General features: G+C 36.0%; 4 protein-coding genes, 1 long non-coding RNA gene and 1 other non-coding gene across 9 annotated transcripts; 3 read left to right on the top strand and 3 right to left on the bottom strand.

The window, feature by feature from the left end:
• The first annotated feature begins 521 nt into the window (after positions 1–521).
• LOC124219424 (uncharacterized) lies at positions 522–3,820 on the top strand. Of its 2 annotated transcripts, none has more exons than XR_006883381.2 (3): positions 522–609; positions 1,090–1,410; positions 1,618–3,820. It is a non-coding gene; the product is annotated as an uncharacterized lncRNA (long non-coding RNA). The 2 variants fall into 2 exon arrangements; XR_011177248.1 differs by having other exon boundaries at positions 1,594–3,820.
• A 342-nt stretch (positions 3,821–4,162) lies between these two features.
• Positions 4,163–8,569, bottom strand: dpa (disc proliferation abnormal). Its single transcript, XM_046626832.2, has 8 exons — positions 8,294–8,569; positions 7,729–8,054; positions 6,615–7,510; positions 6,229–6,551; positions 5,852–6,129; positions 5,363–5,763; positions 5,064–5,274; positions 4,163–4,743 (listed from the first exon to the last, which is right to left on the bottom strand). The coding sequence occupies exons 1-8, from the start codon at positions 8,451–8,453 to the stop codon at positions 4,648–4,650; spliced, it is 2,691 nt and encodes an 896-aa protein (XP_046482788.1). The 5' UTR covers positions 8,454–8,569; the 3' UTR covers positions 4,163–4,647.
• Positions 8,570–9,984: 1,415 nt separating this feature from the next.
• Positions 9,985–18,406, bottom strand: LOC124218826 (retinoblastoma-like protein 1). 2 transcript variants are annotated; one of them, XM_046625681.2, is made up of 9 exons: positions 17,908–18,406; positions 16,711–17,242; positions 16,264–16,560; positions 15,093–15,194; positions 14,363–14,460; positions 13,879–14,268; positions 13,329–13,768; positions 12,288–13,236; positions 9,985–12,190 (listed from the first exon to the last, which is right to left on the bottom strand). In XM_046625681.2, the coding sequence occupies exons 1-9, from the start codon at positions 18,043–18,045 to the stop codon at positions 11,999–12,001; spliced, it is 3,138 nt and encodes a 1,045-aa protein (XP_046481637.1). In that variant the 5' UTR covers positions 18,046–18,406; the 3' UTR covers positions 9,985–11,998. The 2 variants fall into 2 exon arrangements, with proteins under 2 accessions (XP_046481637.1, XP_046481638.1); XM_046625682.2 differs by lacking the exon at positions 15,093–15,194.
• A 203-nt stretch (positions 18,407–18,609) lies between these two features.
• LOC124218828 (putative ribosome-binding factor A, mitochondrial) lies at positions 18,610–20,618 on the top strand. The gene is made up of 3 exons (XM_046625685.2): positions 18,610–18,933; positions 19,066–19,681; positions 19,770–20,618. Exons 1-3 carry the CDS (start codon positions 18,782–18,784, stop codon positions 20,103–20,105), a joined length of 1,104 nt encoding a protein of 367 aa, XP_046481641.1. The 5' UTR covers positions 18,610–18,781; the 3' UTR covers positions 20,106–20,618.
• Positions 20,204–24,437, bottom strand: puml (pummelig). Of its 2 annotated transcripts, none has more exons than XM_046625684.2 (7): positions 24,240–24,437; positions 23,897–24,050; positions 23,432–23,638; positions 22,734–23,063; positions 22,388–22,505; positions 22,118–22,304; positions 20,204–21,986 (listed from the first exon to the last, which is right to left on the bottom strand). In XM_046625684.2, exons 2-7 carry the CDS (start codon positions 23,994–23,996, stop codon positions 21,753–21,755), a joined length of 1,176 nt encoding a protein of 391 aa, XP_046481640.1. In that variant the 5' UTR covers positions 23,997–24,050; positions 24,240–24,437; the 3' UTR covers positions 20,204–21,752. The 2 variants fall into 2 exon arrangements, with proteins under 2 accessions (XP_046481640.1, XP_046481639.1); XM_046625683.2 differs by having other exon boundaries at positions 23,897–23,973.
• Positions 24,438–25,472: 1,035 nt separating this feature from the next.
• On the top strand, positions 25,473–25,544 carry TRNAC-GCA (transfer RNA cysteine (anticodon GCA)). Its single transcript has one exon. It is a non-coding gene; the product is annotated as a tRNA-Cys (tRNA).
• The last annotated feature ends 2,151 nt before the right edge of the window (positions 25,545–27,695 follow it).

Genomic DNA, 27,695 nt, shown 5'->3' with positions numbered 1-27,695 from the left:
AGTACGAAATGGCACGGACATTTTGAATATTCGACCTCTTTTGTTCAACTTAAATCCTTGAAACAATGCATTAAATATTGATAGATAATTTTGATGGTGTTCAAACGATAGCGACAAGTGCAAGTTTTGATAATCTGTTTTTTTTTTTTTTTTTTTTGATCTGATGCATAAAAGTTGAGATAACGTGTGTCGGCCAGATTTAAATAGCGCTAAAATCAGGCGTCCATACCAGCGAGATTTACCATCAATAATGATAAAAAAAAACAATGTCTTAAATTTGAAATTATTCACTAAATTTTACCGCGAAATAATGGGTTCTTAAAAAAAGTGATTGTATTGTGAAACTACCTCCGAGAATTCGGGCTGCAAATATAAGGCGGGACCAAATGGAATTGATGGCGATCTGTCGGAAAATGCCGACAATGATTGACGATGTAGCGGCATATGATCAGCATTCAAGGCTCACTCGGCATACATATACGTATAATACAAGTAAATGGAGTTCGACAAACCAGGTATAATTCGTACGTGCGAAACAGACGGTTGGTTGCATTAGCCGATTTTCCAGGAAGGTCTCGGTTTAGGGCCACAACCGAACCTTCAAAGGAGGTACATATCCCGACCCGTCCGTTCTTATCCCGTCCCATTTCGTCCTGTTCCGCTTCGCCTTTTCTTCTAAATCGGGTTTCTTACAAAGAATTTTTCGTGGAACACTAACCAAAGAGTGCCCCAGCCCCTATAATAGCTTTCCGCAAGTAATGGCGATTTCTCTCTGTAACTGCGGAAAATTTTAGCGTAAGATAAATTTAATATTGGAGCCTTTTTCTTTTTCTTTCTTTACCAATCTGTAATCTTATGTTGTTGGTGGAAAAGAGATTTCAAAAAAAAAGAACGCGACTGAATGTTGCGCAGTTGGTTACTTAATACATATGGGGGATTCCACGTCAAATCCACACCACTTTTGATGTTTTACACCGTTTTACTCACTTGGAGTGCGTATTGAAAGTATCATATCCGGATTTTTTCAAATTTTTTTTACCACATTTAGTCGAAAAATCAGCTTTTGACGATTTCGACGGATGCTCCTAGGTAAATTTTTGTGACCAGTTTTCGGCGGGCAAGGGGACCCAGGTGGGCCTGGGTGCGTTGGAAGGTTCTGCTCTATCGACTGTACCTAACAGGCTCGCACCGACATTCGTGGCAGCCAAGGTAGTGTCGGTTTGGAAGTTTGAGGTTAAGTCGGTACACAGTGCGTACGTGAGACTACTTGTCGACTGCGATTTATAAATGTCGATCAGCTCGATCATCCCCGTGGGAAGACGCGCTGATAACTGAAGAATGTATCTTTAGTCAACGGCTGACCATCGAAGGACCTAGCCGCTTGAGTCTAAAATCGACAGGAAAGATAAAGTTCGTATTTCTTGTCTGTAAAATGTAAAAACTAAAATCATTATACATCATATCATATCATCGTACATCATACATCATACATCATACATAGTATTGAAGTACGAAACCAAAGTTTAAATGTTCGGATGTTCAGAAAGTGACGTCACTCAAAATTTTTTTTCTCTTGATGTCATCGATCTATAGTAATCATTTAGCCGAATTCCTCAGTCTGGAAACAACTGCGCAGTTGAGCGGACATATGAGAATCGCACTCCGCAGATTTCAAGTACCGGGTTCTCTACCTCCTGGATCCTGCGTTCCAGGTCCGTTACCTGGTGAAACTCGACTTCCAGGACAAGCGCACCGTAGTTTCTGCGCTCCAGGTCCGCTACCTGGTGAAACTCGACTTCCGGGATAAACACTCCGTGGTTCCTGCGCTCTAGGTCTGCTACTTGGTAAAACTCGACTTCCAGGACAAACGCTCCGTAGTTTCTGCGCTCCAAGTCCGCTACCTCGTGAAACTATCCATATAACGATATGATGTTCATAATTTCTAAAAAATTTATATTTTGTTAGATGCAGTAACGAGGAGCTCACATTTAGCGAGACGACAAGCATTCATTATAAGTTCAGGTTTTTTTCAGATGTGCTTCATAAATATATAAATCCGTAATTAAGGGAAAAAATGGATATTCTTATTATTTCTCCCGAGACTGAAAATGCAAATTTTGAAATTATTATTTTGTTCAAAACAAAAATTAGTGACAAAAACGGAACAAAAACTGCTATCGATCTATCATAATAAACGTAGAAGAAAAGTGCAACCAAAATTGGTATTGTTTTCCAAGCAAAAATTGTTAATAAAAGAGTGATCAATATTACCGTTTTATCTGAAAGAAAAATTATAACGAACACCGTAATTATCACGGCTGTTTTGTTCTGCAGACAAAATGATAAGAATTAAGCAATAAGCATTAGGCCTTTTATCCTATGCTGAAGTTCGAAGAAATTATTCGTTGATTTGAATTTTGAATCGTAAGGAAAAGTAGTAATTCGTTGTACGAAAACTGTTGCAGATATATGAGATTTATGTAGACTAATGTTATAACGAATAATACCAATGTCATAACGTTCGATGTATAATTATTAGGAATAAAATGTGGATTTTGTCATGTGGGTACGATTTTCTAGTTTTACATGGCAACGATTGCCAGAACCGCCCATCAGGGGTTTGAGGCTCGAAATTCAGGACCCTTAAAACTGGAAATCTGCAGGTACTTACCGACCACGAGGCAAAATGGACGTCGAATGCGTTCGAGTAGTACAGTAGAAAGTTACAAAAGATTCATAATTCCAAACGCCCGCTCTATTTATTCCCACTTGCCTAGTGTTAAACTTTTAGACAATAGAAAATTTAAATAAAATTTAACACAACCAAATTTCGTTCGAAATCTAAACAAACATAGGAAAAAGGTAAAGAAAAAAAGAAGTCACCAATTTACTAAATTGTCTGGCTGGCTGCGAAAGTTATTAATTTTAAACTTTCCGATCTTTTTTTACTTCGAAAGAAAAGTAAAAAAAAAAACGTAAGGGAAAATATTATAATTATTCCGGAAATGAAAAATTGAGTTTTCACTAGAAAATTACTTCCGACCGTTTTCGGATAGACGCTGGGTGCTGTAACAGGCAATGGGCTAGAGATAATTTTTGGTCAAATAAGACGAAAAATCCATAGATTTATCATTCAGCACTTGCCGAAGCCTTCTGAATTCGTCGCTTTTTCCATAAATTAAATATTTGACATTGAAAAAAAAGTTTACGTAGTCTGTAATAATAATGAAATTGTTAAACAAAAAATTTACGAAACGTGACGTAATTTAAAATAATTAACATTTAACAGAAAGTAAGATAAATTGAGCTGTGTGACCTGAGGACAAACAGAATCAGAGATAATTAACAGACATTTGTATAAAAGTTAAGTTTCAGTTATTAAATTTATACTTATGTACATTTTTAACCAATAATCTTTACACCCTGATCTTATTTATACATATTTACGCTTGATTTAAATTTTTTATTGTCGAATGAATAACCGATGAATGTGATTGTGATTTTAAAAAATTTCTTAACAAATGTCTGAATAAAAAAAAAAACTATAAATTTTATTCGCAAATTATCTCATGGATTTTATTTATTCACTTTTCCATATTTAAAGTGAAATATTAGTTTTTAAGAATAGAATCCTCTGCGGCTGTGTGTGTCTGTGCGTGTGCGATAATTTTTTTATCCAACGATATCTGCAGAACGAATGGATAGATCTGGATGATTTTGGAGTCAATCAACGGAGCTTTTCTTAACTTAGAACTGATTAGATTTTGAATATTATTGGTCATGTAGCTTTCCAGTTATTTGAATAAAAAATTAAAACATTTCTTTTGTCAATGTTTGATGGGCTCGAATGGAAGTTCTTATGATGACCCCATCAAGATCAGGCACATTACCCGCTTGATTTTATTTTTCATGACTATTCAGCTACAGAAAGATAAGAACTCGAATGAGAGCTACAGTTCGTGTAATTATAGGTATAAGGCAAGATGATGTATGGAGATGGTCAAAATACAAAATACAATTTGATAAGATTGGCGATAATTGATATGGTAAGAAAATCAAATATGGGCGGAACACAACAGGAAAATGACTATGATTTCAAGGTAAGTGAGGTAAATTAGATGAAAAAAGACGAATTTTTAAAAGTTTTATTGAAAAATAACCATGTTAATTATAATAATGGTTTTAGAAATAAAAAATTAATAATCTAAGATGCATCTCAAACGGGGAAATTACGTCTTGGAAATGCGAAAATCCGTAAGGCATAGATATTTGTTTAGGCACCAATTTCGGGCTGTTTTCACAACGTAGCATTACAGAAAAAGACTTAAGAGGAGGAAATATAAACAGAACATTTCCGCTGCTCGGTCTCTTTGGTAAAAAATTTGTTTGTATAGGATATTTTCGTTTTGTATTGTAAGAAGGGGTAGTAAAAATTTTCTACCACTGATTCTCGTGAAAAAATAAATAAGGAATATTGTTCTCTGGATTTCATTTTCAGCTGGTCGAAAAGATGGAATATTCAAGCGCGAACTTTTATGTAATTATTGTCATAGTGGCAGTGCCTTGTGAACGCTTATTTGTCTTATACAATTTATCAAATTCATCCGAAATATCTGACAGAGCTTGTTTGGAAATAATATCAAACTTTCAGCAGACTCTGATGGTATTTTTACCGATAACAATAATAAAACCGTCATCTTGTAGCTCCTTCAGTGAATCTTCAAACATCTCACGTGTTATCAGCTGAAATAATAGTTTTCAGTCATATTTTTTTCATTGACAATTGCGATGCCATATTCGATAATTTATTTAAAAATGACGTAATGAATTTACGGACGTTAATTTCTTTGTAGGTATTCCTTTTGAAATTAACAGCGTTCGATGTGTCATTTATTTACTTAATAACTTGTTAATGCTAGATTTTTGACGTGCAATTAATCTTCTATGTGATATGAAAATATGTGTCTAATGCCTGCCATACCTAGATATGTGCTGCAATTTGACAACTGTAGCAATTCCCAGGTATAACCGATGTTTAAAATAAAATAAATATGATTACTCACGATCTGAGACGCCTCTTTAATCTCAGTGAAAATCTTTTGGTAATTCAAAGTTGGAATCTTCCCCTTGCTTTCGATCAAGCTACGTATCGCTTGTGTTAGTTCCATTCTTCGTTTCCTAGCAGCTGCTGACAAGCCAGTTGTCAGAATGCCAACATCAATCTTCCCACTCAATGGATCTGTCGCCGATTGCTTTAGAGCCTCGCGATGCAGTCTAAAACAAGAAAAAAAAAAATCCAAGGAATCACGTGATGAAGGGTTGAACATCTTTATCACGTTTGAGTTTCAGCTTCTTTACGCACCTCCAGGCCTCTTCAACATCTTCCACCACAACTAAGCTGCTTAGTCGTATTTTTGCATGTGCTTCCGCTAATCTTATAAGGGATTCCAGTTGCCTTGGATATGCACTGATCTGTCCTCTGCCGCTACCAACTTTTCTCATGTCTACATACGCCTGAACTAATCTTTGCTGAGATTCTTCGCTCATAACTGGATGCACGTGTTCTTTGGCATATGCTATGTAGTCGCGTAAAATGCTCATATCAATAAGATCATCTTCAACCTCAGGTTTGGCTTTGTAATACAGAGAGACCAAATGGCGAGCAAGCCGTTTATCGAATAGTTCGTCTTGAGGGTCAAGCATAAGAAAAATTAGGTCGAATCGAGACATCAGGGTATGAGGCAACATAACATTCTCAATCACCTGTAAGATAAATTTAATAAATTATGTTCAGATGGAATATAATATTGAATTCCCAATGGACAGCACAGGTATGATGTACTATCAGTACCGTTTTATTCTTATTCCATTGGGATTCGCAGGGATTAGCTGCCGCCAAAATGCTGGTTCTTGCATTTAATTGACAAATAATGCCAGCCTTGGCAATACTCAAAGTTTGCTGTTCCATGACCTCGTGCAATACAGATCGCGTAGCATCGTTCATTTTATCAAATTCGTCAATGCAGCATATACCGTTGTCGGCCAAAACCAAAGCTCCTGTTTGCAGTACAAGCTGTCGTGTTTCTGGATCTTTTGTGACGTAGGCAGTTAGACCCACAGCACTGGAACCTTGAAGCATAAACAAAAACATTACTCGTATAAGAATCGAATAAAAACGCTAAATCGCCATCGGTGGAAATATTAAAATGACCATAAAGTGAAACGTACCTTTGCCACTGGTATATTGCGATCTTGGTACCAAATTGTAGATGTACTGAAGCAACTGGGATTTACTGGTACCAGGATCTCCGCATAGCAAGATATTTATTTCAGCACGAAAATGATTTCTGCCTGAAGAAGTGTGGGTCTTCTTTGTCCCTCCAAACAGTTGCAATAATATTCCTTTCTTTATATCTTCGTTCTCATAGATACTCGGTGCTATGTTACGCGCCAATCGTTCATAGACATCCTCCTTCTGGGATAACAATTGTAGCAATTCAAGTCTCTCAGGCGGGAATGCATGATCTTTGCCATCCTCTTGATCGTAGAGCCTGAAAGCAATAATGAGAAAATATACTGCAAATATTCTTATCATCAAATTCAAATGTGCATACCTTTTAGAATCCTGCTTTCTGAAGTGAACGACGTCTATATGAGTTTTGTACACGGCGCGAACATTACTCTGTTTGAAGCTAACTTGGAGAGGAATCGCACGATATATTCCTGTAACAGCAACTCGATCTCCTGGTTGAACAGCGTCGACCAGATCATTGTGAGCAAATACAACGATAGTGTGCGGTGTTTGACCAGCAGGCATGTCATCAGGAGATTCTTGAAGTTTGACCATTTGTTTGTCAGAGAAGTGGCTCCTATTGTGAATCAGCCGGAAGCAATGATTAGTATTACAGTGAGTGCACAGAGTTGGTTCAGCAATTCGACCTCGGTCAATTTCTACCAAAGTTGTGAAAGAACAGACTGTACATTTGAAGAAAGCCTCTCGCATTTCTGGTATCAAGTTTGAAGTTCTGCTCACCATCCCTGATATTGTAATCAACTTATCAATATCTTCGGGATTTAAACCGCGCATGTTTTTAGTCTTAGCTGCATTGAATGGTCGGACCTGTATTTGATGGTCCAGTACTGCAGCTGGGTACTTTTCAAAAAACATTTCATTCGCAGCCATGTCTAGAGTGGGTATAACTTCTTGTGGGTAGCAAATCAGTTGTCTGTACAATTGCTCATCAAAACTTTCTAAGTGAGCGCAGTTTATGTTCAAGTATGGCTCCTCTAAAGTATGGATTTCATCAAGTTTTTGGAGGTATAGTGGCTCGGCAAGATTCATGTTCTCTGGTAACTCATCATTTTCAGCTTCAGGGTCAATAAACCGCCTAACGAAACGTTTAAATTGATCCTTGCATCTGTTTACCACGACGTTTGTCCCCCAAATCACGAGCTGCGGACCTGCATTCTCACTCTCAGACGATCCAGGTATGAATGGTTCCTCTGGTATCTGTAACATTGAGAGAAATCTAGTGAATTTGAATTTGGGAGAAAATATTCTGGCAAAGCTCTGACACCAATGGTAACGTGCACATTAAACCGTTAAAATTATAATCGATGTATGTTGAAATGGAATGTCGCATTTGATACTGTTGATTGTGAAACATATCTGCCAAAGACAGAAAAAATTCAATTAATAAATTATAAACCATAAAGATAGTTATTTACCGGTTCGCCAAGGTTGACCTGCCTGATTCGTTTGTCTGTTCTGATATCCGGTCTCTGTCTAATCGGAGTACCTCTAACGCCACTTCTAGGGGTTCGTATCGATCCCAAGGAGCTAGGTGTCCCGTAATACAAAGGCGAAGACAAATCTATCTCACTCATTCCAACAGCTAAAGGACTGGTCATTTGTACTCCCTGAGTCGGCGATGAGGCAGGTACAGAGGATGTACCTTCGGAAGAAGGGGCAATCGTATCTCGAGTACCACGTGTTCCCCATCTTAGCGGAGTTTCAGCCGTTGGATTATTTTTCTCTCTATTGGGTGTACGACCTACAAAGATAAGAAGCATTCAGAGGTATTTTATTCAATTTCTTTTACATATTGTTAATTAAAATTTCAAGGTGGAACAAAATGCTGGGTAGGCATACAAAGGAAAATTAAGTATTACGGAAGGAAAATAAAACCGACTTGAGTGAGAGTAATAGTGAAGTACCAATATGATGCGACTCGCTTGTGTTATCTTATTCATACAGGTAAACGAGTAAAACAAGGTGAAAACGTTTACTTACCCTGTTTACTCGGTGTACGGTTTTTGCTCGGCGTGCTTTTAACGGATGGAGTGCCACTCGGTGTTGGAGTTTTTCGCTGACGACTTGGTGTTCCATTAGTCGAGGAACTATCAGCGTCTTTCCTATTCGGAGTCTGGGGCCTTTTCATTGGACTTGACATGTTGCTTATGGTAGTGTTACTGGGGTCAATTAAATAGAAATTAAGTATTACATCGGATAAAATAGAGAATTATCTCACACTTTCAACGCCGGTAGTAGAATACGAGGCTAGCGACGGCCATACTGGATACCATTTAATTGCGCGGGAAAAGCAGACGTGCAGGATCACGTGTGTGATATCGATAGTCGATTGTATCGAATGCGACGCGGAATATTATGCGAATTTTAATTTTCACCTATTACACGAGTGTACGTAACTGGCATTTAAAACAGAATTTATTTTCAGTAATTAGTAGGTAAAAAAAATGAATAATTATTACCTTAAGGTGAAAGGTGAAAAGCATAGAAAAAAAGTGTATTCTTCTAAAAACTTATCTAACGTAAGTGTAATTTACTTCACTCAGAAGTAAAACGTATTTTATATGCAGCGCAACAAGAGGCAGGTTTTAGTTACTGATTTCTAATTTTTTATATTTTTTTCTTTTTACACAAGTATCATAGTTTAGTAATTAATAGAAGATACGAGTAATTATGAGATCAAAATGTAATATAGAATATTATATAATTTCGACGCATTATTCAGGCTGACAGACAAAAATAAATTGTGATAGTATTACAGCCTAAAATTTTAATTAATTGAACTGCAGGCAGTACATGTATTGACATTATACATATATATACATATGCATGTGAGTGTGTCTGTATATAAAATATAATTCTAATTAATAAGTTGTCATTGAATGTACGAATGATAGGCAATGCATAAATTTACCATCAAAAGTTTAAGAATTCATTATTTTCATAATAGTATATTGGTGAAAAAATTGAACTGAACCTAGTTCGCTTCAATGTATACACATAGTTATTGTTAATTGTACAGATTTCTATTGACTGTAAATTTAGTCTAAAATTAAAGTTGAAATTACAATTCAGCATGGTAAAATACTATTACAACAACATAGTCACAGATAATATTTAACAATATAAAGTAATCCATTGGTTACGGCGATGAATAGCAGCTTAAGAATATTTTTTCAAGTGAACTCTCAAAAGAGCAAACATGATTGAGATGATTATTCTCTAGTCTCTCAGATACCGCAAATGTGAGGGTAGTGCAGAAATCTGTTCTGTCGAAATTAAAACAGTTTTTCTGATAAAAAAAAAAAAAAAAAAAAAAAAAAAAAAAACGAATGAAACAATTTAACATGATTAGTCTTGTAACCTATCCTAAAAAAAAGTATATATAAGATATACATACATGAATGTATATATATACTTATACATTTATCACCCGAATCGCAACGATATAACTACCCCGAGAACCATATACTATACTTTCTCTGTATCGCAGCTTTAGTGAAATGGTAACAAAACCAAGGGTTCACTGTATACCAATAACAACAAATACATGTTGTCCAAAGTTATTTTGATTTTCAAATTCATGTAAACATGTTCAAGAAATGAATGAAGTAACGCTGTGTAAACGTTGATCACACTTGAAAAGAAAAAAATAATGATAATAATAATAATAATAATAATAAAATGTTTTCCTTTAATAAGATATACACACTTGGTACAATGCTGCTGTTATGAACGCAAACTTTTCTTGCAACCAGATAAAATATTCAGTCAAAGTATCTTAATTTGTACAAGGGTATATAAATGGTTTTTAAACGAATTTGAGTTATTTAAAAATACATTCATTGAATTAAGTTGGATATTAGGTGGAATCCATCTTTTACTATTTTAATAAATTAAGAAAAAAAATATATCGACTACCCAAATAGTCATACTGTTCACTTTGTACCATTACTCAAACATTGATGTTAAATTGAACACAGAAGAAAACAAGAAACGAGAAAAGAACAGATCTTAATATTAAACACTCTGCATTATTATTCCGCATTCGAAACATGACACATTATTATGCGTGGAAAAGAGTTCCCATTCGAGTAAATACAAAGTTTATGAAACACGAATCGTTGTCAAACGTTCAAACTGTGATCCTTATCATTTTTTTCCCCAGATATCACAAATTTTCAGTCATGAAATTGTCTATTTACAAGAATCATAAGCCGGCCCGCTGGAGGCAAATATTACATAAGTATCAGCTTACTGGCAGCGAAACTTTGCAATTGAATATAACTTTCGATACAAACCATTTCCAACATGTATGTTTACGGCTAGCATGAATGTGCAGCACTTGCTCGATACGTAACATAATTGAGCAAAGAGCAAAAACAACTCTCCGATATTCTTTCCTGTGACAATCGCATGTAATATTCAATTATATTTTTATTATTAAACATACTTTTAACGGTTATTCGTGTCTGTTGATTGCTTTTACACAAAATATAACGCATAGACTACATTAAGCTACATTCTGCTGGATGCTGGTTATATATTACACTACCTCGTAAGTCACAATGTAGCAACACGCCTTATATGAGTGTAATGTGATATCAGTGTGACGAAACATATCGAGTGTATTACAACTCTTGGTGTTCGTTGTAGGTGTAAATTGATGAAAACATTCCTTACAATTTTATTCAGATTTATATTCTTGTAAGCATGACTCACTTTGTTGTTGACGTGAAATTGATATGAAAGTCTAAACTGGTGCAAATTTTCAATCGTAAAATCATCCTAATCATTAAATTTGTTCTATAAGTGTAAATTTTGAATGCCACAACTGTATATGTTGCGTGCTTTTCACAGCAGCAAACAATATGCAATACAATACATCAGAGCAACGAATACTGTGTAGCATATACTCAAGCACCAAACAGATTTCTTGTACTTTTTCTGAACTCATGTGGTTTCATCTAGATAGTGTAGAAGCAACAAACAGACTTGTTTTGCCTGCCAGATGTATTTAATATTAATGGGAGATAATTGAAAATTTAATTATTAGGCATGAGCGAACAGAGGTGGGCAGCATGAAAACAAAATTCATGTTTGTCAGATACTCGAAAAAAAATTCGATTTTCATTAACAATGTGATCATATGCCTGGAGCCAAGGATACAATATTTTCAAATCTGATTTGATTGATACATAAAATAGATGCAAAAAGACAAGAAGATTAAATTCATTCATATTTTTGATTTAGCTCTTCTATTGCTGCATTGAATGTGCAATGTTTTCGACAAAGCTTTCCATCACGTAAGAATGGAATACAACCACCCACCTCTCATATGAATGTACTATAAAAGCTTTCAATACATTACAATGTGCAACTTACAATCTATATTCTTTAGTTTTCATATAAATTTCACGAAGGGAAATTTATTTCGCTCGTTCAAAGCATAATCTGTACAACAAATTCACAATGAATTAACACTGTCAATGGTAATCCCGTTAATAAAAAAAAGGTATTAATGATAAGATATATATGGACATGTATATATTTATTTCAACTTATCTACTTATCTTTGTTAAAGAATAAAGATGGTTCTCTAATATTCCATGGTACTCTCTCAATTAAAACACGAATGTTCTCTCGGTATACGTAGAAGGTCAAACTACAAATTTGATTGGTCAATTATTACTGGCTTTGCGTGCGGCGTTCACCTATTATATTCTCCAATTTTCTGGCAACAAAAGGGGTCGTCGTTTTCTTAGCAGGAGATTGTTCTGCTGCATTCATATCAACAGTTGTATCATCAGCTAGAAGGCGTTTTCCAACAGATTTCCTTGCATCAACAGATATCATCATTCGGTTGATTGCTTCCAGATCCTGTAATTTCGAACGGTCCATTTTCAATATGCATATTTTAAGCAATAGTTAATTGCAGATCAATATTCTGACCAAACTGTCAAATAAATTTGCAAACCTTGGCAGGACTGCGGCTGAAACAATAGCTTAGCTGAGGAGCAGGTGAGGCTGTGATAGCTTTTGGGTCCAGTGTTCTTGTCATAACACTGTTCGTGACACGTCTGACGGGTGACTGTATTGTTGATTTACTCTTTGGTAAAGGACTCAAAGTTAAATTCGTAGATCCGCCTCTGGACGTAAATTTATTTGCGAATTCTTTCACTTGTGGTACGTAAACCGTGTTGTAAAATTTGATCAAATCTCCTCGTATCTGAGTACCAAAATTTTGAGACGTGCCAGCCATACAAGTAGGAGTGGGTGGAGCATCACCGTTATTTTCATCCATATTATCATCACAAATTTCTAATTCTCTGTCATTCATATAGTTTGCACCAACCTTAGCAATGAGAACAGATCTATAAATGTGAGACTCTGCTTGTGGCTGCAATCTGTAGCATCGCATGATCTCTGTGAATGAATTTCTGTCGAGCTTTGCTATTTTACAGATTACGTATACAGCGCACATTAATATTTGATCTAAATGTCTATCCTTCATAAGTTCCGTTTGATCTTTTACAGAATATTCAAATATTGTCCATATCTTCTTTTTCAAATCTGTATCAATTAATTCCAATTTTGTGCATAAGTCATTCATTCGGACCCAAGCAAGGTGATAAAATTTCCTGAAAAACAAGGCTACCGAACCCATTCGCCTTGCCTTTGCTGATTCCTTATTTACCGAAATTTGTTGTAAGGGAGTATTCGTGCCGATTGGACACGCTGTTTTTAAAACTGTTATCTGATTCGGAGCCAACTGCAATTTCTGATCACCTTCAACAGACGATAGTTTACTTTGCAACACACTTTGCCCAGAGCCGACTCTAAGAACACTCTGTTGACCGCTAAGTCTACCTTCTGAGAATAATCTTTTCTTAGCTAAGCCTGTAACTGCCACTGGTGATTGAAATCTGTTGAAAACCAAAGATTACGTAATTATGAATACGTGTAATCTGCAACATTTTTGACATAACTGTTCGAGAATCTTTTCGTTTTTACATACCTTTCAGAAGCAGAGGAAATTGGGCTTTGCTGAACATCATGATGGTTACCTCTATCCAATGCCAAGCGTCTCAAAACAGGTTGTCCAGGTGTATTAGGATCTACTGTATCCAAATGTAAAGTCCCGGGTAAAGAAACTTCCTCATAGCTTGGTACGCCTCCTTTGGTGTTTTCAATTGCTACCCATAAGGGACTTTCACTTTTCCAAGCTAGAGTTTCTAGTATCTTTTCCTCAATCACATTCAAGTGCTTCACTATGTCACGTGACAACTGATCTTCTGATCTTACAATAATTTCGATTACTTTGTAGAAGTAGTATGGCTCCACATTGACGGCAGTTAAAATCCATGGGAATGATCTATGACTTTTATAAGAATAGATCACAATCTCCAAACAGCAGGCGAAGAGACACTGGTGAAATATTTCTTGCGACACTAGGTTCTGCAAGCATTGACAAATTCGTGTTTTAATCAACAAGCTAATTTACTGTAAGGTCATTTCAAATTCGTAATTTTCAAAAAGGAAAGTGTCAACCAATTGCTTTTTCTTACCATAATGTCAAAATTGGGGTTTTTACGTTTTTCATCAGATAAAATTGTTTCCAATAGTTTGTAGAATAAAGTCTGTGCTAGTTGAAGTCGTTTTCTACCAAAATCCACATTTGTGGTGTCACTGTCTTCCGTATTTTGGGTGTAATTACGATAGAATTGTTCACCAATTTCATTGACCCTTGCTTCGATTGTCGCTTCGGTATCCTGTGTACAACTATTTAGTATTTCTTTAAGAGTATCGCTTGGTGCCGGCTTACGACCAGCTAAGAGCGCTTGTAAACGACAAACGCCTTGTGTTGCTGTTGATAGTAATGTTACATTCGCTACATCTTTGGATCGCAGGTACTTGCGGCCAGTCAGTGGAGTTGGAGGTGCTAAATGCTGCATTTGCTTGAATAAAAATTAAAAATTGATGTTGATTATAACGAGCAAGAGAATAACAGGTGAATTTGATTACATATAACAATAAAGAATAGACACTTACACCACCATATTGTTCATGCTTAAGTGTAAATTTCTCATGGAAATCTCCTGCGTTATTAATTAATGTCGGTGACCCAATATTGTCACTGGCGTCGGCATCTGAAATAAAAATGAAACAAAATCCTAAACATCATTAATTTGTAAATGGAAAAAATCATTATCCTATTTTATCCAATGTAAGTTTGTCGAACGATGCCTGAACCAACTCTACTTCTTTGAACCAAATGACATGTAAATAAAAGTTAAATTAGAAATACGACTCAGAGTGCTTCAATGACAGGAGGTACATAAGAATGTGCAAAAATCAAATCAACATTTTCTCATGCATATTTTAAAGGAGTAATCAGAACTCACCACAGCTATGAAGAATGCAATAATTGGCTATTTAAGCATACAATACAAGATGGAAATATGAGAACTGAATTATGGATTAGTACTTTGATGTAAGCTTTTCCCACTATGATCCGAGTTATTGGACTATATTTTAAAACTTAAAAAAAATGTAGTTATAATTTTTTTAGGACTAAAATATTTCAGTATTCTTATCTCATTGTAGCAAATATCTGGTGGAATTGTGGAGTAATTGGTAGCTCATTCCAGTCAAGCCATATTTCATAATCGTGTTGATCATAGAGTGAAACAAGTTCGCGCTGGAGTGTCATATATGCGGTTTGGATTCTATAAATATACGCGCCTTTTATTCAACTAGTTTTTGGCAATTGCAAACCCACCTTTAAGCTTGTAGTGCCTGGGTATTTTACCGCGGAATGTAATATCTCTGCTAAGCATCTCGTTGGCCGAGATTCTATTCAGTCTCACTCGTCTCCATTCGGCTGTAAACCATAGCCACAACAACAGCAAACACAAATCGGTTAGCAGCCATAAATGAGAATGATTACAATTGAATGCACTCAAATTTACAAATAATATTAACACTACATGATACTGAAAATAAAGAATATAAACGATACAATGGTGATATAAACGAACCAAAATTATAGGTTAATAGTAATAATAATAAATAAATTGTTAGACAATGAAGCAAAAGCTAGCAACCACAGTTAGCAGATAGACATGCTAACGTTACTTCATATAAGGCAATGAAATATAACACCCAGAATGTTTCCTGATGCAAAGTTAGTACTTTTACAGATCCATAGGTACAAAATTGCAAGGCTGCTAATTTTGACGGCTAGCTTCGGCTACATTGTTTGATGACGGACATCATTCAACACTCTGAGCTAACAGGATAAAATCTAAAATTCCAGCCATTAGTAACATTCAAGTAAGCAAGCATAAACATGACAGTAGCAGTTTGATGACGAATGACATACAGAGGATAAAACAGGGTGATGAAACTTCATCGATTCAGGGTAGCTGATCCTAGCTGACAAAGTATACCTATACAGAGTATACCTATAACAGTTTTTGATACTCATGTACACTAATTGAACTTAGCATACTTTGTCATAATATAGTACTTTTTTTCCAATTGCCAAATGGAGTATGTGACTGATACATATCAAAGTATTTGAGGGTTACGTTAAATGCAATTTAATTCTTAAATATGAAGAAAAACCCAATCATCTAAGGTAAACAATTACGCACGCAAGATCATGCGCTTTCTTACCTATCAAAAAATATACGCTTGAAGTTTTAAATGTTGATTCGAACGAAAATATTAATGCGTCTATACTACATTAGTTGTTTCAAAAGACGTATTCACAAAAACTAATATGAAATAAATACATAATTTAATTTATGGAAAAATTTTGCCAAGAAGACTTTCGTGATGGGAATCGTTTAAATTTCTAAATGAACAAACATTCGGAATTTGAAACACATAGAAAAAAAAAAATCGTATGCTATGTCGAAGGTCTATATTCAGAAGCAGTTTCTTACCCAAAAATTTTCTTTCGTCAAAATCACCGACACTAAGAACGTGCTGTTCGTATGCTTTGTTGACGGCTTTGCTGTTGCCGTCAAAATTTAACGGCTCCAGGATACCTGAGAAGTTTGATTGATCTCCACGCAGAACCTTGTCATTGAACAACTTATTTATGTGATCCTTCAAGTAATATTCTTTAATCACTTTAGCCTCCACAGCGATACCTTCACGAGTCTCACACAGTAAACTTATAATACAGTTTGCTGTCTCCGGAGGTACGTAGTCATCGTTGTTGTAATTCGCAGGTAAACCTACATAGAAAGAGTATCAAATTAATTCCAGCTATCAAGAAAAGTTGAAACAAGTCTGAAAGAAGGTTTTGAGCTTTGAACAAGCATGCCAATCGGAAACTGAGTAAAGTCTCTACAAAGTAGTTCATCGCATATCGGTCAACAACTCACCAGCAAATTTTGGATTGAGCAGATCTCTCCTGTTGGCCAACAGTGCGTTGCTATAAATCAGATCGCAGCAGGCAAGAAGTAAATGATTTAAATTGACCAAATCATGTGATATATCAGGGAAAGCTCCCTTTATGCATACAAACAGTGTCCAACAAAACTCAAAAACTCTCGATGGTGTACATGGCATTGCTCTCTGCCTCCTAGATCTGGAGGGTCTAGCGACATCATCAGCTGGATTTTTGAATATGTCCGTGAAAATGGGTTGGTACTTTTTGAAGATAAGCATCGAGACAGTAAAATTCCTCTCAAGTTTGTCAATTTTAGATCTAAAATCTTGCGGCATATTTGCCATGTCTGCCCAGTTTTTACTCTTTGTGAAAAATTGTATCAGTGACAAATTACACAAATGAAGAAGACGTGTCAATGACACGCAGTTCCCCTCGACGTTTGGGCCTGTTCGACCAACCGTTGGTGTCGATGACTTTCGACACGCAACGTACAATGCACAGCCTATCCAATGCAGTTGATCTCCCTGGAACGTGATTTCAATACATATTTAAGTAAAGGAATAACAAGAGAAATTTGGAAAGTTCTAAAATGACAGTAACACAAATCCTTGTTCAAATGTCTGAACTGACTCAGAAACTTAGGAACTAGCGAGAAGAAATATTTAACCATACAAAACAACGGATTCAATGTAGATGAAAAATGAGTCACATGGTAAAAAGAAATTCATGTAATTTTGATGCATTGAATAAATTTGATAAGAACGGTAATCATTCAAATAAGAGGGATTTTGATCAAGTTACTGAAAATATATTTTGAACTAAAGCTGTTGTGTGATTGCGACGTGTCGTTGTCGGAGCAAATCATAAATGTTACAACTGAGAAGTGGATTGAGTTTGATCGGATAGTTCATGATGATTAAACAATACAAATTGCATAGCCATTTTGTAGTGAAGTGTTTGAAGTTCGCAATTGTTTGTTAAATGTTTATTGTACATTATTGCACGTATCACGAAAATTCTAGGATTTTTTTTGAATAATTGCATTGATGCTTTGGAGTCATCGAGAGGTGATAATTTCACTGTAATTTTGAGACATTTATCTCAGAATTATCTTTAAAGAGGCTATGTGTAGGTGAGGAACGTTTGAAAACATTGAAATTGTTGTTAGGTAATTAGAATGATAAAATACCTCAAGAGTGTAATTCTGTCGAATAGTCTCGTACGATTTCCAAGCTTCAGAAGCTGCTGTCGCGTCCATATTGAGTTTTTGGCATAAATCTTGATGCCTACTGTACGTAGAATCTTCAACATCGTCCGACTGCCCCATTTTTCAAATGATACTCACTATAAAATCACTCAAAATTACGGAAAACCCTCAATAACACAACTGGGGTGCGCCATACGAGGACCCGTAGCACCTTGGCGGGAAACGATGAACTGTCGCCATATTTGCCAAGTTGGCGGGAAATATAGAAACGAATATTTCATCCAAAAATATCATATTTAAAACTGCAAATTGATACATTTTTCCGATCGAGATTCGGTATATCTTTTTCATAATTTAAAAGCCGTAGTCTAAACAATTTCGAGCTTATTTATTTCGTATTTGGTACTATTTTATTACGCGTATTCTGAGGTTGTGCCAGATCCATATCAAGAAGTGCATAAAAATGTATTATTCCTCTAACTTCACTGGTTTATAACTCGACGTACAGTTTCTTCAACCGTCTTTTCAACTCATCATACTTTTGAATCCCAACATTCTCATCATTTGACTTAGTTTTCACTGCAACGGTGATGTAGCAGAAGTTGCACATTGACGCCTCGGTTGCGGGACTACTTCCAATAATTAGTTTGGACACCCTTAGTACTTTTTTTCTGCTTTTCGTTCCGAGGCCATCATCTGGTTGATCCACCTAGAACATAACCTCAAATAATAATCTACTACGAATTGTCGTTTTTCTGTGACGCTGAAATGTTACTATCGTAAAATTCAGCGATTGTTTGAATTTATTACCGTTATCAATACTGCCTGTATTGAAAATTGCACGAATCGATAAGCCATGGCTAGCAAATGGCAAGATTTGACAAAAATAAAATTGTTTTATAACTTGTTCCGCGGTATCTCTACTTGCGATACGAATTTCGCAAAATCCTACGCCGCGAGGGAGGGAAAATTTATTTCAAAAATCATGAGAGGAGATCGGACACCGAGGTGAGAATCTCAAATTGAGAGTAACATCCAAAAAAATTAATGCGGTACTTTTCAAGATTTGTTTGAATAATAAGATTTTATGTTTCCACATTCAATTTCAAATTCATTTCATTTATAACAATCTTATTTCAGAAAATGGTGTCAGAGTAGTGACAGTTCATCAAATCCTCACACATTGTTGAAGCCACGCCTGCCTCATCAGAGTAAACGCAGAAATGATGTTCTGAACAAGCTATTCATGAAGTACATTACAGATCTACTGGCCACTGGAGAAGTAGCTCCAGATATTATTGATCAAGGGGTTGAAATATCTCGTGTCAGTGTGACACCAGATTTTAACAAAGTCAACGTATTTTGGTTTGCCAAGGATGGCGCCGAGTCAGATGAACGTATCGAACAAATCTTGCATAGGGCGGAGGGAGCTTTGAGACACGAGCTTAGCCAGCTCAGATTAATGGGGGTTGTTCCGATGATTAAATTTGTGAAAGATAGGCAGTATATCAAGATTATAGAGGTTGATCAGAAGTTAACAGTCGCCGATTTTGGCGAGGGTTTCATTCCTACAGATCCGGCTCAACGTCTGAAGACTATTCCGGTATTAGACATCAAGTTACCTGCTCAGGTTTGGTCTGAAATTGAAAAATTACATGAGGATACTCAAGAAATCGAGGAACACGTAACTGAGGATCCATTACCATCTATGAGAAATGATGTTTTGGGATTAGATCAAGCTCTTATCATGGCAAAGGTATATTTCAAACGGTGCTACATGCTACCTTATTTATACATGCATTAGTTATCATAACTTAATACTTTCATCCTGTTTTCTCTGTCAGGTTAAAAGTTCTATGGATAAGTCAAGAGCAGCTTTCAGTAATCGATGCCTCAATATTGTAAACCCTCTATCCAAAGAAACACAACAGAGTTCAAAGGTGACGGAATATTTGTCTGTGAAGCAGAGGAGTGAAGCATTTTCTGCATTCTTGAGCAAAAGACAGATTGACGAAAAAATTAGAAAACAGGTTAAAAAAGGGAGGAGTTTGAACCGTGAAGATGAGCTTAGCTTTTTAGATGAACCGAAAATCGTTGATGATGATAACGATATTTTGGATGTCGATGTACATCAATTGAATGATGATTCGGATGAATTCTATGACAATAAACTCACATAGAATCTGTATATTCATTGTTTACCTGTTAAGAAACTTCTTGAAAATAATTTAAACGCAATACTTGTTCAATTACTCTGTCCCAGTACTTTTGGTGGTGGAAAAATTTGTGAGATAATCGTTAAGGGGTTATTCATAATTTTTCGCAATTCAACGGTGCAATATTTTTTTTTTTTTACATCAAAATTTGTATTTTAATATATTTCTCAATAATTGACAATAATTCAAATTTTCGGCTTTTTCTCACGAATAATGGTGTACAGTTTTACTTGAAACAATGTTCTTAAAGATGTTAACAAAGAATATACTTTTATTGTTTCGTATAAATACAATACTTACATTATTAAAGTTCCGTATGTTTTCAGTGATGCAAAATATGTAAATATACACGTATTTCGTAATACTTTGACAGCTGAGTAAAAGTGTTGTAAACTTTTATCAGTTTTTCTGTACATAAATATGGCAAGATTCAAATAGAAATAAAAATAACAGAAAAATAAATTTCTCTTTGTAATATTTCATTTAAATAATTTTTCTAATTTCTACCTGCACAACTTGAGGTAACTTATTAGTTTTCTTTTAGTGTAATTTTCAGTGATTTACACCGGTTCACAGCGTACGGAATATAACATTAACAACATAAGATTTGATCCAATATTCGTATACTCTATATACTGGCAATTTTCCTGACAAAGCAATCTTAATTTGTACTTCATATTTGATGACCCCTTTCTTTGACATAAAGATTTTGTCCTGCTCCTATTATCAATAGCAACAATTCGTAGTAATCTGACTCCAGAACTTTCTACGATATTTCTAATTCTAGCTACTATAGTAATGACATACAATCATAAAAATTATATAATTATAATATTAAAATATAACAGCATCTAACAAGTTGAAATTAAGACTTATCTAAGGAAACTGAAATTGTCTATTCAAAATCTTATTTATGTATAGCATGTACGTATAAAATGTTGAAACAGTTGAAGTATTAGTAAAACGAAGGGTTTAGAGTGCAAATTTGATCAATATTTTTCCATCAATCACGCAAAATTTTAAACAATTGTTTATCGAAAACAGTTTCAATTTTTACACAAATTTGACGATACATTGATAGTATGTTTAACTTCATGTTGAGGTAATCTTAGATTCGGAAAATTGATTTTGAGTTTGAGGAGCAAATTTCAATGTCGTAAAAAAAACACCAATGTAATGCTGAGTTTTAAGTAACTCGCAAGAAACACTTTTTCTGATACTATAAAAAGTAGCTGAGGTTACACTTTGCCTATAATTTCGCAAGTATTAAGCGTAAAGCTATGAAGTTTGGAAGTACCATAACAAAACGCCAGCGTAATAATGCAGTTGTTTGAAAATATTTAAATATCACCTTATCAGAGATAAGTAATTTTTGATAAATAAGAAGCTTCGTTTAACGTATATCGAAATGATAAATACAAAGAAAATATGAAGAGTAAGTAGGCTCGTACGACATAAAAAGCTTCATTTGTCGCGTTATGTTAAACTTGATGAATAATATTTACAGCCGATCATCTCATATCTACGCTGTACCAGAATGGATCGAATATAAATAAAAGCAAGACCTCGATGCACAGCATTCGAATTTACATAATGCACTTTCTACGATCTTCAACTAGATCTTGGTCGAGAGCTTGTTAGTTCGGGTGGTTCTATTCGGTCTACTTTAGATCCTTCTTCATCATCTTTTGCTGCATATTCATCACTGGCATCTGTTATTTTCAAGTTAACATTTGAAGATGTAGGCTTCTCAATTTCGTCACACAGCTCGCATGCCTCTAGTATATGTTTATTAAACGTTTCACTCTTGTCTGCATATACATGGTGACCAGCACCACTTATTACCTAAAATAGACAATCAAAAGTTTTGTAAATTGAATTAGGGGCAAGATGAAGATATGTGCAAGGTGAAATTCTGCTTTTAACATGCAATTCCACTGTCACATTTACCGTGCATAAAAATGATGTACACTTACTTGTACGTTAACATAAGAGTTGGATCTTTTCTGTTTTATTATGTCTCCTACAGTGTTGTCCACCCATGATCGACTGCCGTACAACAATGTAATAGGTATATCGTCCTTTAATTGGTCCATTCTTTTTACAATTGGATATTTTGCCCATCCAAATCCGTGCATCATGGCATGAAAAGCACTCTCACCCCTAAAATTTGATTTACTATACCATTAATACCATTTGAATATTATATCAGAATTCGACAAAAACCCAATGTTTTGTACACTTACGAGGGCGTTTGTGCATTGCATTGATGAATGTACTGCGCAATAATTCCAACATCCTCCTTTAATAGAGGGGTAAATTTCTTTACGATATCCGGTCTGGTTGATTCAATCAGCCACTGTCCTAAACAACACATATAAATAAGTACTGCTCAGTAAAAAAGCAGCATATTGAAAATTAAGTAAGGAAAATCAATGAGTAAACATGCTAAAAAAAAAAAAAAAAATTAAGTCAAAAATAAGAATTTCATTGTCCGACGGAATGTAAATCTTAAATTGCGTTGTATTTTTTATGCAGAGTTGGGCAAGAGTAGAGATTACTGTCATAGTACTAATTGAAAATCAATTTTACCGAAAGGTCCGGCAACTCTGACCGCCCATAATGGATTCAAAGGCTGTACAACAAATGCTATGGCTTTGACCCAAAGCGGAACATTGCTTTTGGAAGCATAATCTGATGGTTTTTCAGGAAAGCCCCATGGGTCAGCTAGAATCAAATGTTTTACTCGTTCTGGATATTTCATGGCATATGCAGCTGCTAAATAACCCCCCATGGAATGGCCAAGGAGGACAACCCTTTCAAGCTGCATTTCTCGCCTCCATTCTTCGACCGATCGAACCAACTGACTTTCAGCTTCTTTTGCATCATTGCTAAAATCAGGCCTGCTACTCCGTCCAAATCCTGTCAAAAGTAAGAATAATCAGTTCAGCATAAGTATGTAGACTCTGAAACCAATTGAGATTTAGATAATTCACATGACGGAAGATTAATTGACATAAGACAAAGGATATTCAACGAAAAGAACATTGGGGGCAAAGTTCGTTGTCTTACTCATGAGCGAGTCATAAAGCAATACAGCAAGAGGAAGGTCGGTCTATTATCAAAATAGATCATCGGTTAATAAATACCAGCTGTGCTTTACTGGTGGAGGAATTTTTTTTGTATTTGACAAAGTACATAGTAAATGTAACATTATTGTCACATTTTTTTACAAGGGATAAGTGTTTTGGTTCTTCAACGATTAAAGTAAAGCTAACAGTTTTACTCACCTAGTAAATCTATGGCATAAACCGGTCTCTGAGCCGCAAGCCCATCCAAATTCAAACACCATAAAGCTACGCCAGCGCCTAAGCCATGCAGCAAGACTATCGGAGTTTTTGGCGATTCTTCATTTAATGATATTGTCCAAATTTTGTCCGCGTTTCCGACAACCGGTCCGATATCAACGTACCATCCACGATATGCCGTTTTCAAGCCTTGTCAGAAAGTTCCGATGCAAATTATAGAACAGATATCAGTTTACCATATATCGATTAAACATTATCGTCATCTTATGATGACGTTTTTGGCTAAACAATGAATTTGTTCATTTCATTGTATCTTCATGACTCACAACATGTTACATCATACCAAGCAATCAATACAACATACACAAATGTATATAATACAAGTCATTTGGTGGCCTTGGCGATTATAATCACAGCAAGGATAAAACGAGTAACAAAAGCACTTACATGATAGTATTTTCTTCTCAGCAGCACGTAACATAGTGGTGGACGATCGAGACCAGCTCAGCCATCCCCAGATCCAGCTATCAACGTCAGAATGTACCATTTTCAAACTCTTAGATATTGAATTTATAGGTTATGTAACGCGTCGAGTCTTACACTGTTAGCGAAAATTATTATAAATAGAATATAGCCGAGGATGATCAGAAAAACCTATTACGTACATAGGCACACGGAAATACGTAGTTGTTTGGTAATCGAAGCAATGTGACGGTATGAAACCACATGTTCTTGACAGTTGATTCCGTCTTATTCGTCACTTAATATCACCCCGATATCTTTAACTTACCTATCAGATTGAACCACAGCATTCTCGGCCATCGAACGAGTTTCCACACGAGACAATATTATCCTGTAGAACTTTTTCTTATTCCTATATTATTAGTTTTCTCTTTCGGTCTAAAGTTACAAAATTTAACGTAAACAATTGGTAACGCAACGCGCGACCACTTGCGTCTGTGTCGTCTGCTAGACTCTGAATGATGGAGCTGTGCGATGTCACGCGTGGCGAGGGGGGGGGGGGGGGGGGGGAGTAGAAGGCTCGGGGGGGGACTGGAGAATTCTATACGAATGTACCGCGCAATTAGCTACAACTTCGTACACGGCGTATTCCGTTAGGTAGATGATTCCAAATTATAACGGAAATGACAAGATTACCTAACGTTATAACTGCAGGGCCCGGATAATCGTGCATTCAAAAATTACAAAATACGTACATGATACAATATAGACTTAAAAAACTAAAATATGGTAAATTAGGATACACTGCAGCATTTTCTGGCTCCAATCATCAATTTTCTACTTTGTGTGGAAAATCGATCAAAGAATGAAAATGATTTAAATGAAAAAATATGTATTTACATATATTAATTCGGGCCCTAAGTTATGACTTGTTTTTTATGACATGATTTACTTGCGATCGCTCTATTCGCACGCAAAGATAATCGCCGAGTTTTTTTTTTCTTGTAATTCACGGTTCGAAGTACTTTACAACTTTTAAATTATGAATCTTTCACTTTACAATTAATACAATGCATTCGCGTATAGGCAATGCGTTCGATCACTTTGTCGACATACAATGTAGTCCCAGCGTTTGATTTCCTTGACGGATAACTGCAGTATGTATAACTTTCATCGTGGAGATATAAATCATTTTTTAGGCTGATAAGCGTTTGTTTGTATTGACTTGCAGCCCGAATAGAAGAGACGTAGAAGGGGGGATTCAAAGGCCGCACACGCCACATATATTTCCTTGTTCACGTACTATAATTCGTCGGTGCCCACACGAATGTACGCAAAATACGGGATCTACGTCTAGGACATACGTATCTGCATTCGGGGAAAACAATCGTTAGTATTATTTTACGAACGAATTTTTCACAACTTCAATTCTTCACAGATATAGTAAATAGTTCTCCGAAAATTATTTTATCTCGTAAACACTGTTCTCAAAACTCAATTTATCGTTATTCTAATTTTCTTCGTTTCTTTCTCTACAATCAGAATCACTTCACGACCACTTGGGGATATAGCTCAGTGGTAGAGCATTCGACTGCAGATCGAGAGGTCCCCGGTTCAAACCCGGGTGTCCCCTACCCCATACTATTTTTTTCACCACAAAAACTCTCGTGGAATATGAAAAGCCGTCAGAAAATTATACTTAATCCTTGAAAGTTCATTCGCTGTAAGTGGTACAGTTTCATAAATTATTATCCATGCAAGTTTTAATCGGTTAAATATATTTTTCGAGTGTCACAGGGCCGTTTGAAGATTAGATTGGCGTTGTAGCTACATGTAGAGGTAACGATAACTTATGGGCGTGGCTAAGTAAGCAATACGGAAATAGAACGAGAGTAATCGGCTAGAAATAATTTAAGGTAAAACTTAGGGCGAATTTCAAGGGGCAGGAAAATTTGTGCTGACTCATAGAACTTCGTTATTTTTTCTATTACAAGTAATGCATATTGATGAGAACGACTCTTGTAATTACGATATTACGGTACGAATTAATAAACGGCAATATAGGTATGTACAGATTGCACGAGCAACTATATCATATCTGACAATGGGCAAACCCGAGAGTTAATTATCGCATTGTAACGGTAAATTCGCGAAACAATTGGACCGAATCATGAGAACTGCAAGTCCGCAATGAGGATGTGCTGATTGGAGTGAATGACTTTAATGCTAATCTGTGCTCCGTATCTACGTACAGTATTCGTACGGTGCAACACGTTACCATGTAGCTTAATATACCTACATTATTCGTGTCCAAGCACATTTGTCGTATGAATGTAATACGTGTCTACATCCCCACAAATACCTCCTGATTTCAGCTTTCAAGTGTGTGTGGCGTGTATGCCTAGTTGCGTTCGAAAAGGGGGAGGGAGTGAAGTTTGTTTCGTAGCGGGAAAATTTGATGCTTAAAATTTGAAGGAAGACTTGCGAAATATTTTGAATAATACCATCGATCTATGCATGGCAATGAAAGGTCCGAAAATTAGCCACCGCGTTACGCATTTTGTATAAATTCATGCAAGCAGCAGCGGTTGTTCTTTCTCTCGATACAACAGAGCTCTTTGTTGTAGCGCTTTACGACTGTTTTATCGTTCCCAGTCGATACCACTTTCCGAAAAAATTATCCTAAAGCAGGCACTATGCGGTGTATCGCTAAACCATTGATGCACATTGCGTTATTAATTTTAACGTGAAACGATCTCGTGCGGGGGGTATAGATTCAACCATTAATTCGCATAATTACGTTTATCGAAATGGAAATTATACTCGGCGATTAGCTCCAACGAGCCAGGCAGTTATTACAATCGTAAAGTAACAATCGATTTGTGGACGTACACGATAATTGCTTATTGAAGTAGAGGCGGGATTGACGTATCGACTCTCATGGAGCTGCCTGTAATCCAACGGTAGCTTTTAACTATTTAACAAGGATTTGAATCTTGCGATTCTATATATGAACCGATTTATTAAAACCTTTTCATAATTCCTGTTACACATCGTCGGCCCTTCTCTCAGAATTAAGCTCTGTCAGTGATAAAGGTACCGCACATTGCGTATCTGGAAAATTGTGGATGCTATAGGAAACCGTGTGACGGCGGATTAATACAGTCGGGACGCCGGGCGTCGTCTGCTGTACTGCTTTTCCAATGACGAATCCGGAGCCACCCCGACGCCGGTTTCGCTCGAGCCGTGGTGACTGGTTGGGTTCACGGGTTCAGCGATGAAATACTGCTCGTAAGGGCGTCCAGAAATTCTGTAAAAGATAAAAAGAGATGGGACGTTATCGATGGAAAATGTATGCAAAGAAGACGGTAAAGAGAGAATAAACTAAAAATGAGCCAACGAAAACGAAAATTTTACACTGCAAACGAAATATTTGTACATTTCGATACTTCCCATCCGAAAGGAAATATATTTGTTTTTAATGAGATTACAAATCGAGTACAAATACGAGTATTTCGGTTTATCTTTAAGTCGAACATAGATATCATATCCAGCTATTTTTTATACGTTTCTATAAAGTACATGTAAATAAATTCACGTCCTTGGGTTGTACTAATAAGCCGGTACATATCCGCACTACCGGCACTATCGCTACGATAATCGTAATTTAACGAGCGCGAAACGATCCGAGCGTACGAAATAAAGTAAGAAAATGATCGGGGGCGATTGTTGGACCGAGTGAATCTTTGTTTCTTGACATATTATTATTATCATTGTTCATAGA

This window comes from Neodiprion pinetum, chromosome 5 (assembly GCF_021155775.2).
Source record: "Neodiprion pinetum isolate iyNeoPine1 chromosome 5, iyNeoPine1.2, whole genome shotgun sequence".
NCBI lineage: Eukaryota > Metazoa > Arthropoda > Insecta > Hymenoptera > Diprionidae > Neodiprion > Neodiprion pinetum.
The sequence above is the reverse complement of the archived record's forward strand: the minus strand, read 5'-3'. Positions and strand labels throughout refer to the sequence as shown.

What these genes read in the sequence shown, in the direction of transcription:
- dpa (XM_046626832.2), bottom strand. Translation starts at nt 8,453, where the DNA reads ATGTCAAGTCCAATGAAAAGGCCCCAGACTCCGAATAGGAAAGACGCT. An exon ending in CCGTACACCGAGTAAACAGG is followed by an intron (nt 8,055 to 8,293) that starts GTAAGTAAACGT and finishes TTATCTTTGTAG; the next exon opens with GTCGTACACCCAATAGAGAG. An exon ending in GCAATATACCAGTGGCAAAG is followed by an intron (nt 6,130 to 6,228) that starts GTACGTTTCACT and finishes TTATGCTTCAAG; the next exon opens with GTTCCAGTGCTGTGGGTCTA.
- LOC124218828 (XM_046625685.2), top strand. Translation starts at nt 18,782, where the DNA reads ATGGCTAGCAAATGGCAAGATTTGACAAAAATAAAATTGTTTTATAAC. An exon ending in AGAGGAGATCGGACACCGAG is followed by an intron (nt 18,934 to 19,065) that starts GTGAGAATCTCA and finishes ATCTTATTTCAG; the next exon opens with AAAATGGTGTCAGAGTAGTG. An exon ending in AAGCTCTTATCATGGCAAAG is followed by an intron (nt 19,682 to 19,769) that starts GTATATTTCAAA and finishes TTTCTCTGTCAG; the next exon opens with GTTAAAAGTTCTATGGATAA.
- LOC124218826 (XM_046625681.2), bottom strand. Translation starts at nt 18,045, where the DNA reads ATGGGGCAGTCGGACGATGTTGAAGATTCTACGTACAGTAGGCATCAA. An exon ending in GCTCAATCCAAAATTTGCTG is followed by an intron (nt 16,561 to 16,710) that starts GTGAGTTGTTGA and finishes CTTTCTATGTAG; the next exon opens with GTTTACCTGCGAATTACAAC. An exon ending in CAGGCACTACAAGCTTAAAG is followed by an intron (nt 14,461 to 15,092) that starts GTGGGTTTGCAA and finishes TTTTTATTTCAG; the next exon opens with ATGCCGACGCCAGTGACAAT.
- puml (XM_046625683.2), bottom strand. Translation starts at nt 24,271, where the DNA reads ATGGCCGAGAATGCTGTGGTTCAATCTGATAG. An exon ending in TGAGAAGAAAATACTATCAT is followed by an intron (nt 23,639 to 23,896) that starts GTAAGTGCTTTT and finishes CTTTCTGACAAG; the next exon opens with GCTTGAAAACGGCATATCGT. An exon ending in CAGAGTTGCCGGACCTTTCG is followed by an intron (nt 22,506 to 22,733) that starts GTAAAATTGATT and finishes TGTGTTGTTTAG; the next exon opens with GACAGTGGCTGATTGAATCA.